Source organism: Gopherus flavomarginatus, chromosome 4, assembly GCF_025201925.1.
Source record: "Gopherus flavomarginatus isolate rGopFla2 chromosome 4, rGopFla2.mat.asm, whole genome shotgun sequence".
NCBI classification, from domain to species: Eukaryota; Metazoa; Chordata; order Testudines; family Testudinidae; genus Gopherus; species Gopherus flavomarginatus.
This window is the reverse complement of record NC_066620.1, coordinates 20,459,849-20,472,452: the sequence shown is the minus strand read 5'-3', so window position 1 is coordinate 20,472,452 and position 12,604 is coordinate 20,459,849. Positions and strand designations below refer to the sequence as shown.

Sequence of the window (12,604 nt, the reverse complement as noted above, 5' to 3'; positions counted from 1 at the left end):
AGATCTCAGAAAACTAAGTGATTGGGTAACAAAATGGTAAATGAAATTTAATGTGGATAAATGCAAAGTAATGCACATTAGAAAAAATAATCCCCAACTATACATACAATATGACAGGGGCTAATTTAGCTACAACTAATCAGGAAAGAGATCTTAGAGTCATCGTGGATAGTTCTCTGTACATCCACACAGTGTGCAGCGGCAGTCAGAAAAGCAAACAGGATGTTAGGAATCATTCAAAAAGGGATAGAGAATAAGATGGAGAATATCTTATTGCCCTTATATAAATCCATGGTACGCCCACATCTTGAGTACTTCGTACAAATGTGGTCTCATCTCAAAAAAGATATATACTTTCATTAGAAAAGGTTCAGGGAAGGGCAACTAAAATGATTATGGTTTTGGAACGGGTCCCGTATGAGGAAAGATTAAAGAGGCTAGGACTTTTCAGCTTGGAAAAGAGGAGACTAAGTGGGTATATGATAGAGGTATATAAAATCATGAGTGGTGTGGAGAAAGTGAATAAGGAAGAGTTATTTACTTGTCCTCATAAAAACTAGGGGCCACCAATGAAATTAATGGGCAGTAGGTTACAGTTAACTTGTGGAAATCCTTGCCTGAAAAGGTTGTGAAGGCTAGGACTATAAAAGGGTTTAGTCCATTAATGGCTATTAGCCAGGATGGGTAAGGAATGGTGTCCCTGGCCTCTGTTTCTCAGAGAGTGGAGATGGATGGCAGGAGAGAGGTCACTTGATCATTACCTGTTAGGTTCACTTCCTCTGGGGCACCTGGCATTGGCCACTGTCGCCACACAGGATATTGGGCTGGATGGACCTTTGGTCTGACCCAGTATGGCCATTTTTATGTTCCTTTAACCTTTCCCATTTTTTCCTTATTTTTTAATTGGTTGCTATTGAATAAATTATATTTGCTTTGAACTATATGTAATATCAGTGGAGTCAGGGAAACGTTCAATGAGAAAAGAATATCTTGGACAGGCGACACCCTAGCGCATTGTCTTAAGTGACCATGACAAGACTGGGAGTCAAGTCCCACAAGACTCCTGGGCCCAGTCTTGTCGGGGTTACAAGGACTTTGCCACACAGGAGTGGGGAAGGGGGGTCCTTGAGGTCAGGCAGGGCACAGGAGCAAGGACTCAGATTCTTTCGCTAGCCAATTTTATCAGAGTAGTGAGTGAGCCAGAAAAGTTCCCTACAATAGCGGGACCGTTCCCCCACTTACATAATCATGTCCTCTAGATTGTTGGCTGAAGCATGAAGGGGCATATGAATGTTTGGCATATCTGGCACATAAATACCTTGCAACACCGGCTACAAAAGAGCCATTTGAATGCCTATTCTCACTTTCAGGTGACACTGTAAATAAGAAGCGGGCAGCATGATCTCCCATAAATGTAAACAAACTTGTTTATCCTAGTGATTGGCTGAACAAGAAGTAGGACTGAGTGGACTTGTAGGCTCCAAAGTTTTACATTTTTTTTTTGAGTGCAGTTATGTAACAACTAAATTCTACATGTGTAAGTTGCACTTTCATGATAAAGAGATTGCACTACAATACTTGTAGGAGGTAAATTGAAAAATACAATTTCTTTTATTACAGTGCAAATATTTGTAATCAAGAAAATAAAAAAAAGTGAGCAATGACCACAGTGTTGTGTGTTGTAAATGAAATCAATATATTTGAAAGTGTAGAAAACCAATAAATATTTATAATCAATTTCAATTGGTATTCTATTATTGTTTAACAGTGTGATTAAAACTAACAATTTTAAAAAAAATCACTATTAATCTGTTTTGAGTTAATCACTTGAGTTAACTGCAATTAATTGACTGCCCTATTAATAAGGATTATACAGGCCAAAGTAGGCCCTCGGTGACCTGTCCAACCATCCTGTCTTCAGTGGGTGTGCAAAACAACAATATGGAATTTAGATCAGTTTATATATCTGAGTGCCTAAAATCAGATTCCTAGATCCACACTTAGAGAGTCAAATAAGTGGGCACTTCTGGAAAAAAGCCGATTACCAACAAATCCACTGCAATCAATGGAAGGCTGGTGTTTGGCACCTGATTTTATGAGAAGGCAAGTTTGAAACAATGGTGTATAAAAGGACTAACAGAATCTACCTCACTCTCCCAGGCATAACACAGTTAAAGGTAATTTTTTGTCACTCAAATTAGCAAATGGATCTGAATGTAGATAAGGAGCAGATCTATTGAATAAGTATGTGCATTTTTACAGTTACTTTTCAGAACACAGCTGCATTAAGACATTTGTATTCTTAGTCACTGGAAATAAGCATATTATATACCTTACATACATTACATACACTACATACACACATGTATCAAAAAGACAGTCCCCTGGCCCAGAGGGCTCAAAATCTACTTGTCCAACAGATGGCAAACTAGACGGACAAACTAAATATGGTAGGGATGAGTTAAGACACCTGTACTGAATTTTACATATTTTACATTCAGATCAAAATACAGAACTCAGCAACCATAACTGTAAAAGGTCTAACTTGAGGAAGGGCAGGAATGATGAAGTTAGTAAGAATAAAGGGAACAGGAAAAAAAAAAGGAGGGGGTAGATGGGCATTCATAGCTTCTCACTTGCCTACCTGATAAGCAGGTTGAGGTTTTGTAATCATTATGGCAAAAGTGAGCCTTAAGGACAGAGGTATTTTTTCCACGTGTAAGTGGTTTCAGAGGAGAAAACATGGAAGTCTTACTCCTTTAATGGTTAAGAGAAGAAATCTTAAATAACTTATTCTCAGCTAACTTTGCATTCCTACTGTTTCTACCAGTTTTGAAGCTGTGCTCTGTGCCAAGTCTGCCTTTTAGATGCAGTGCTTCTGCTGGCACTAGTGCTTGTTGTGGAAATATACATACAAGAGTCAGTGATAAGATGACACTCACTAAAAAAAAATGTGTGCTTCCACAGGAACACACACTTTGTTCCTTTTTAACACACTACATACTGAAACTTTTCATGAAGAAGCCATGTATTTATGCTCTGATACAATTACACCTCTACCTTGATATAACACTGTCCTTGGGAGCCAAAAAAACCTTACCATGTTATAGGTGAAACCGTGTTATATTGAACATGGAGTGCGCAGCCCTGCCCCCCGGAGCACTGCTTTACCAAGTTATATCCAAATTTGTGTTATATCGAGGTAGCAGTGTATATGCTTAAACATAAATTTACTTCTGACAATTTTATTCCATTTCCCTTTATCAATTCTTTTGTCATTAGTTTATCTAAGTGTCAAAAGCTTAAAAGGCACACAATCCACTGAAATTGTACCCATTTGATTTATAAGGGGAACCATTCAATTTCTTCCATTGACAGAGCCATGGCATTTTTTCAACAAAATTGTTTAGTATTCAGCATTCAAAGGATATATTCTGGTCGTAATTCCTCCTAACATCCAACACCAATTCAACAAAAGAATACTAAAGAGAGAGCAGATATCTTAAAAGCTCCTTCAAGGCCTGCTGCATATACTATTTAAATAGCAAATATTCAGGAGTCAATTCTATGTTACTTTGCATAAGAAATTTCACAAAGCTTCAGAATATATGGGAAATTGACATATTATGAACTTAAACTTGTGACCGCTTAAGTTTGGAAAAGGAGCTCACACATTGTACACACCCCAGAAGATGTACACAAGGTCAAACAATGGGTTTTAGCAGCTATAAGAATCTACACTAAGAAACCTGGCATAGCAGACTGCCTTTTATGGAGGTACCAATATATAAAGTGGGTATTTGTGTGGTTGGTTTTATTTGTTTATTAGTGAGGGGGGAAAGGGGACAGAAAAGATGTTCAGTTACAAATATTTAGCCTCTTTATGACACTGTCACATTCAAATCTTATTCAATGTTTGATACTTTAGGGTGGGATACTTGCTACAAGCCATTACTTGCCACGAAATCTGTGACACTGTCCAGATATTATAAAACAACAAAAGTATGCCAGGAAAACTGATGTTACTATTGTTTGAGCAATACTTATCTTTAAAAATTAAACATCTAGCTTTTACATAGTGCTTAGATAAACTGATTTTAAAAGACAATAGAAGGTTCACTTTCACACAGGTAGCATAAAGCAACTTTAAAATATAGTGAGTATGAAATGCCAAAAAAGTCTCAATCCACTGAATGTATATGGAAAATGTGGCAAAAGAAAGAGTATAACTGAAAGAAGAGTCCAGACATCACATACATTTTTATATCGTCTTTTGTTATGTATGATAACCAGAATAATTTTTAACAAAAGCTTTCCCCCTTAAATATGATCCTGGAGTGAAGTGAATAGTAAATTTGTGACATCACAACTATTTCCATGCTAACAGAATGTCAAACATGGCATGATTATGACTTCCCTACAGGAATAAAGTAAAGTACAGAAGTTGGGCTGTGAGGGAGACAGCTCTTATCAAAGCACACTTTTCCATACATTTAACAACAAAAGAATGACTGAGTTAGCAGATCCTTTTAGAGATAAATGTTCTCTTATGTTTGTCTTATCTTAAGGCCTCCTTTAAAACTGGGACACAAATCAGCATCAGGTGGTCTGCCAAATTTGTAAGGTACCTTGTCACCAATACTATGAAATAGTCTTTCCATGAGTATTCTAGTCATATCAGAGTGAAATTCCCTCTGGTTTAACTCCTGTTAAAATGTGTTGGGTGAACTTGAAATGAATTGAAATTCTTTTACTTAGTGTTCCTCTAAGGATTTATTGACTAATGTAAAGTTTTAATATGGCCAAATCTGTAATACTCTTGAATTAAGACTTCCATATTTTGGACATGTATTTTACCTGGGCTCCTTCTCCATGGTACAGGCAATTCACCACATTGTCCAAGAGATTGATATCCAATTTCTGGTTGAAATCCAGCAGCTGACGAGCTGCATGGTCTGCTAACATTGTCATAATTGCTGGCATAGATTACTGCAAAATAAAATGAATCAGATCAAACTAGAGAAGTTAATCAGTTTCCAGTAACTTTGTAAGAAACTATTTCTACAGCTGCTTTTAAGGGACCTGTTCAATATAGCCATCTCACTTCAAAACTGGCAAGGAAAACTGCACAATTAAAAGTTTTCTTAGACCTCAAAGAAAAAATTATATATTGATGTCACTGCCTGTTGAATTATGAAAGTGCAATACTGCAAACATTAGAAAAACTTCAATATTAACCATGTCTATCTGAAAATTTACAAATTATAATGCCAAACAAGTTGGTGGTAGGCTTTACACAGGAGACTTAATACATGTGAATAAATTTAAGTTTAGCTGGCCTTAGTCTCCAATCCAATTCAAGGTAAGACTGTAGATATGAGAATCAGAATTCAACATGTTACAGCATTAGCAAGCCACACTAAAAGCCAAGTTAGGTTAACAGCAATAAGATTTTAAACAGATACTTGCAAATTTAACTAATTTGTTTCAACTGGAGGTATTTTTTTTGGTTTACTTTTCTGAAAATATTCTAGCAAATAAGTTTATTGACAGGAATATTTGCCAAAAACATTAAATTTAAACTAATATTAAAGAATATTCAGACAGACTTTGGAATTTCCATACCAAATATGCACACTTGAAGTCTAGTTTTATGATTTTTGTGGAAATGAACTGTCACCTATGTATCCAATCAACAACAGCCCAGATCAATTTTCAAATATTTGCAATGAACTGCTCACAGATGAGACAGATGCACCAGAATTATTCAACACACAAGTAAATTGAAGAAGTCAGTGCTAGCCTCAGGAGTAATTTTTCAAAAAGAAAAAAACACAAAATGTATTAAGTTTTCAGCATAACTTACTTGCCCACTTTTAACTACAAAGAAATCTGACTAAGAAGGGGACAGAGAAGGTCTCCCATACTAAAGGAATAAACCTACCAACAGCATATTTTCCACCCAAACATTAACATATATATGTTAAGTACAGAGCAGCAAAATCCAGAGTTTGAAAAATGTATAGGACTCTTACAAGCCAAAAAGTCATAAAAGATTGGAGGGGCATCCACAGCAGCGAAGGCAAGACACTTAGCTGAAAGTAAGGTATTATTTGGTAGGGAATTATCATCCTGGACCGGGCTGGAGGCTCTTTGCATATCAACCTTTGATTTGTAGGTATCTGATCAGCTTCATGCCTCACTTAGGCTCCTGGGAGAAAGGGCGCGCTCCCTCTCTCTCACACACACACTCACACTCTCCCTCTCCTGGAGGTTTCTATGGCTTTACCATTCCTCAGCCTCTTGCTCATAACTTCCCCATGCAGCTATAAAGTGAAATTAAACATGACTGTCCATTTCAGTGATACCCCATATCATTGGCTAGCAGCAGCAAAATCCCTGAACAGCAGCAGAAGCACTGGAGATATTTGTGAGGCTGAACATAGAGCTTCTAGTAGTCCTTGTGGCTATTTCAAAACAAGCTTAATACTACCAAAATTGTTGGATTAGGTCTCCCTGATTCACCAGCAAAACTACAGGAAGTAATCTGTATCTTCATTCCCAAATAATTCCTAGTGTATGTTAAAAAGTTACTGTTTCTTGTTTAAAAAGAAACTAGGTTTAATTTATGCCATCCAAGTTGAATTGTTAAGCTTAGAAAGGAAGACAGAAGCTGTAGTCCAAGTCTGTCCAGGTAATTACTACATAAATGTGAGAGACTCATGCATGAAAGCGCTCACTCAGGAAATTTCTTTCATTGGGATTTATGTAACCAAACATGCTAAATAAGTGTTCCAATACCAGAGGAGCACATCTTTATTTTGAAGTCATACAATTCACTCAATAATTAGTGTCCTGGCAAAAAGTAAATATTAGAGCAGCAGTTCTCAAGCAGTGGGTCTCGACACTGTTTTAATGGGGTTGCAAGGGCTGGCCTAGACTTGCTGGGACCCAGGGCCAAAGCTGGAGCCCTCTATTAGAGGGATTCCTTTTATTACATCAGTTATCACTTTTAGAACAAGTATGTATGCTTAGTAGGATATCAGAATTAGAATCATAATCTGAAATAAAAAAATATCTTAAATGGTTCAATATTTTAAAAATAATCCACCATGGCTGTCAATTTTTTCTTCACTCCAAATATAAATTCCATACTCCACTATGGTTATACAAATGACAGATTCAAAAATGTCAAATCTGAAGAAGCAGGAAAAAAATAAGAAATCATGTGAGATACTAACTGTGGAAAACCCTCCTTCCTGGGGAAAACTACAATTACATCTTGGACAAAGTGCCGACTGCTAAAAAAGCAGTAAAACTATTCAATTCATATAATCTTCGAGTTACATTTAACTCCCCCTCCTCCCAATTCACATTCGCACACGCCCCCTTCCGTTTGCATCTGCTGCACATGGCTGAACAGTGAAGTAGGAAAGCTGCTTTTGAATCTAACCAACGTTTAAATTGACAGACTCATTCAATTTAGGTGAAAGCTGCCTCCAATTGCTTTAAAAAGGTCTTAAGAGCGCACTTCAGCCTCCACATGACTAGAAGTTATTAGTCACGTGGAAGCAGAAAGGAAACATTTCTAATAAAACACTTTGCCACTCCCAGTATTATCTTCAAAATCACCTACCTACTGGTGAACTGAAATAGAAAAATGGCGGCTTTGTGGTCAATGCCAACTGTGATTAACTTGATTCCCTACTCCTAATAACGTACCTACACCAAGTCTACAGTATTGCATGCGATCTGCTAGACTCCCACCCCCATCCACAGATCAGCCAGCACCAAAAACGATTCTAAATGCCACAATATATTAATGCAACAGTGCTAATAAAACTGGAGTGAAAACAAACCAAATACTATTAAAATTAATAAACATGGGAAGAATCTGACACTTGCCGAAACCCAGAAGAATGGAGACTTACTGCTTACATAGCTACCCGATGTTTCAGTGGCCTTGTGCAATGAAGTCCAAGAATAGTTATACCAAGTGTACCGATTACCGTTCCATAAACAGATTAGAATAGCAGTTTTTAAAAGATTTGGGCTGAGTGAATCAGAACATACACACAAAAACCAAGTAAAAAACTGCTTAAAAACACGCGAGTTAAACTCTAGGTCAAATACAACTCTCTACAAAGAGAGACAGCTACGCTACTTCGGGCTGCGCGGGGGCAGCAGCACGCTTCATTTAAGTATAGAAGTAGAAGAAACATTCAGTTACCCCGCCCCACTCAGCGAGGGAACAGCTCCACTTCTAACTACAATGGAAGTCAAATCAGCATCCCCACCACACTCTTACACACTATGTGGATTATTTGTATCAGGCAATTAAAAGTTCAGGTTTCTTCTAAATGTATAGCCTATGCACGATTAAACATGCACAGCACACCAGACCTGCATTATACTCCAGTTTAGACACATATAAAAGTGTTGTGCATTTATATTAAAGTTAATACCGCAGTTCCAGACACTAATGAACCAGCTTGTTTCCCTCCCCCGTATACGTGTGTATATAGCAATAATGGGTAGCAGAACTTTGGTTAAATCTCCTTGCAAAGCTGCAGACACATCAGATTGCCGAACATTTACCCAATTCAATGTAAATTCAGTCGAATTATTATCAGCAAGATATTTGATGTACACAAATACTGCAGTCACACACATGTGAACACACAGACGCACACCCACCCAGCGTAAAGGCCGTTGCTGACTTCCCTTGCAAAGCAGCAGGAATACCGCAGTACATGGAACATTTATACCATTAAAACACACAACTACACGCCAATCGGTTTGCCTAACAGACACTTAACACTAAAATATCTACCGGACCGGGTGGGGGTGTGTGTGAATGGTTGTAGGGGGTTAGGAATAGAAGGCGGTTTGGTGGGTTTCTTTGCAGAGAACAGCAGGGACACTGCAGCCCCTCCCTCCTCTCGGTCCCTGCGTTGTATACAGGGCCACCCCACGTGATCCAGGCGGACGTTTCAATACTGCTGCACAGACACACAAAAATATTTCTGGAAACTTCCACTCCTAATAATTTACAGATTATGTCCCTAGTTTCCCAAGTTCCCAACGCCAGCCCCAGTCCCACACTTCACCTATCACGAAAGGCACAAAATGACCATAATCTACCCCCACGAGCCTTCACAGCAGCCTCCCAACATCTTCTCACACGCTCCTGCTTTCCCCACATCCACGGCATCAGTGGTAGACTCTGTGCTCTCAATTGCACAGCCAAGACGTCTGATGGTGGTACCCCAAAGAGCACAATACTCCCGCTCCGAGTCCTGCACCCCATTTGTGCCTCTCCTACCCCACAGACTTTCTGTCCCCCCTTCCCCCATCCACCTTCTGCTTCTGGCCTCTTTCAGTCCTCTCACTTTCTCCCTCAAGACGTGACCCCGCACCCCATGAGCTCAACCCCCACAGTATTAAGAGTTACTTACCTAAATAGTTTTTACAGCCTCTGCCTTTAAAAAAAATTCGGGCGGGAGCGTGAAGTTTCCAACCACACAAAAAAAATTAGGAGAAATCACACACACGCGCGCCCTCTCCCCTACTAGGCGTTTATTGGTGTCAACCTTCTTCCCCCACCGCCTCCAAGGGACGCGTGCACTGGGCTGGTTGTATGACACACGCTCAGCGCGGGCTGCTGCTACCCCCTGGCCAGGCTCGCTTGCCCCCTGCTGCCCCTGGCGCGCCCTACAAGGACTCGGCCCCCAACTCCCCGCTCCAGGGCTAAGGCCGCCCAGCGCAGGGGATGGAGCCCCTCCCTACCCGGCTGCTTGGCTCTGGCTCCCCAAGCCCCGGCTCGTTGCTTTCCTGGAGCTCCTTGATGCCCTAGTTCCCCAGGCCCCGCTGAGTCGCTGCGTCGGTGGGCCCCGGGTCTCTCGCTCCCCAGGCCCCGGGTTCCTCTGGCTCAGTCTCTGCCTGCCCGGGCCCCCGCTGCTCCCCCTGATCTGGCCGGTGCTCAGTTCACCCCCATCTCCCCCCGCTCGCACTAAACTTTGCCCCCGTGGATGTGTCGGCGGCTCCCCCTGCGGGCTCCCCTGTGAGCAGGTCACACACACAGCGACGGAGGCAGCGGCGGCGGCAGGGAGTGAGCGCAGCGTTTCTCCCCCTCCTAGTGCCACAGACTCGGAACCGGCTCAAACCGGTTCAGACTGGGAGATTCCATCTCGGTTTAGTTTTCAGCCCATGGCGCCGCGAAGCGTTTGGAAACCTCGAGCCTCCGCCCAGCTGCTGTTCCCATTGGTTCCGAACACGGTCGCTGCGCAGGCGGCCTCGCCTCTCAGTGGACAAGGCGCCTGTCCGTCTGCTGCGCTGCCGTGAAAGGGAGGAGCGGGAGGCCCCGCCTCCTCTCCAGCAGCGATTTGCCCGCAGAGGGGGGGAGGTGGTGGAGTGGCAACCCTCGCTGACTGGCCGCGCAGAAGTGTCGCTCAAGGGCGATGCCCGCCCACATCCCCCGACCGCGGGCGCAGTTTTTACCTGCCGCCTATTGGTTGGGCGCTTGGAATGACGTAGGAGTTCGGTTGAGGCTTTTTACGACTGTGCCTGTAGAAGGGCGCGCGGTTGCGTAGAACGGGTAGCGAGGAGCCGAGAAAGCGCGGGGCGAGGTAGCGGGACAGCTAGGAGAGTGCAGCGCTTCTAGGGCCCTCCCGCGGGATTGTTCCTGGCAGCAGCTTCTGTCTCGGTAGTCGCTGGGAGGGAGCAGGGGCTAGTGGGTGCGGCTGTCGCTGGTTTGCTGGGGCAGTGGGAGAAGGGCTCAGAGAAAAAACCGGCCGGGGGGAGGCTGTTGTGTGTGTCAAAGGGAGCCCCCGTGGTTATCGCCCCTGGGTACTTGTGTGGCCCCATCGCCGTAGGGCTTCACAGCCATTGAGTCTTTGTCTTCGCAGCACTCCTGGGAGGCAGGGCGGGGCAGTCCCGTGTGACCGCTGGGTAGCGGGCACAGAGGGTAAGTGACTCGCCCAGGGCCCACAGGGCAGGAAGGCCCTGCCTGAACCGGGAAGGCCTGGCCTATTAGCATTTTATGGTGAATGGGGGTGTTGGGACAGCGCTACCCTGCTCTCTGGTGGCTAGAACTGGCCAAGCGATGACTGTGTCTCTCTTCAAGAAGGTTTGAGAGTGGTAGACATGTTAGTCTGGATCAGCAAAAACAAAAAGGAGTCCTTGTGGCACCTTAGGCCACGTCCAGACTAGGAATTAAAATCGATTTTAGATACGCAACTTCAGCTACGAGAATAACGTAGCTGAAGTCGAATTTCTAAAATCGAGGTACTCACCAGTCTGGACGGGGCGGCATCGATGTCCGCGGCTCTCCGCGTCGATTCCGGAACTCCGTTCGGATTGATGGAGTTCCGGAATCGATGTAAGCGCGCTCGGGGATCGATACACCGCGTCCAGACTAGACGCGATATATCGATCCCCGAGCAATCGATTTTAACCCGCCGATGCCGCGGGTTAGTCTGGACGAGGGCTTAGAGACTAACCTTTATTTGGGCATAACCTTTTGGACACACAATTGCTTATGCCCAGATACATTTGTTTGTCTCTAAGGTGCCACAAGGACTCCTAGTTTTTTTTCTCTTCAAGAAGCAATTCACTGTCAAGGGATGTGACCTGAGAGGGTGGGAGGAGGAGGCCCTTAATAACCACTCTTTGATGGGGACATGATTAGTCCAGGGGAAGGCAACCTTCAGAAGTGGTGTGCCTAGTCTTCATTTATTCACTGTAATTTAAGGTTTCGTGTGCCAGTAATACATTTTAACATTTTTAGATGGTCTCTTTCTATAAAGTCTATAATATATAACTAAACTATTGTTGTATGTAAAGTAAATAAGGTTTTTAAAATGTTTAAGAAGCTTTCACAACCAGTGCTTCTTGAGGTTCAATGCTTTTTCTGTTTTTGTTCTTTGTTTTACTATACAGAAAAATGTATGTTGTACTCTTCCTAGATGCTATAGTGCTTACCTAATCAGGATTTCTCACTTTACATGTCAAGTACTTAAACAGTAGTCCCATTAAAGACTGCAGATGAAACATACATTTTGGCACTTAAGACTATAGCTGGCCATATATGGTATTAGTAAGCCTTCATCACATAGTGGTGGATATTTAACACCAACACAACAGTCCAGGGAAGAAAAAATTATAAAAAGCAGCCTAAGAACATCAACAAAACCTGCTTTTGTAGGAAGTGGTTGGTCCCCTTTGTATTTCCAAAGTGGAAAATACTATACCCAGATCTTTTGATTTGTATCACTGAAGGTAAAAAGAGATAGTAAAAGATCTTTGAAGGGGTTCTTGTGGCACCTGACATCACTGCATAGGGAATTCTCTGGGGTTATATATTATTGGCAAAAGTGTATCTACATGGAGACTAATTTTGACTGCATACATAGGTCTGTCAAGCTTTGCTTGCTTGCTTCCTTGATGTAACTGAAGGAGAAAAGTCACTGAAAGACTCATTTTAAAAAAACCTCTTAAATTCCTGGCTTTCCATTGTTTAAGGTAAAACTGCTGAAAATAAACTGGAAGTATGTGAATGTAGTAAAGATGCCCCCATCCTCCTCCACCAACATATGCACTGTCC

General features: G+C 42.2%; 1 protein-coding gene across 1 annotated transcript in view; it reads right to left on the bottom strand.

Moving 5' to 3' along the window:
- Window positions 1-10,218, bottom strand: part of XPO1 (exportin 1) — an 88,712-nt gene extending 78,494 nt beyond the window's left edge. Inside the window, exons 1-2 of the mRNA XM_050952030.1 lie at window positions 9,459-10,218; window positions 4,858-4,989 (exon numbers count right to left, since the gene is read on the bottom strand). Of these exons, the coding sequence (XP_050807987.1) occupies window positions 4,858-4,983 (126 nt within the window). The 5' untranslated portion in view covers window positions 4,984-4,989; window positions 9,459-10,218. The remainder of the gene's footprint in view (window positions 1-4,857; window positions 4,990-9,458) is intronic.
- Window positions 10,219-12,604: the final 2,386 nt, after the last annotated feature.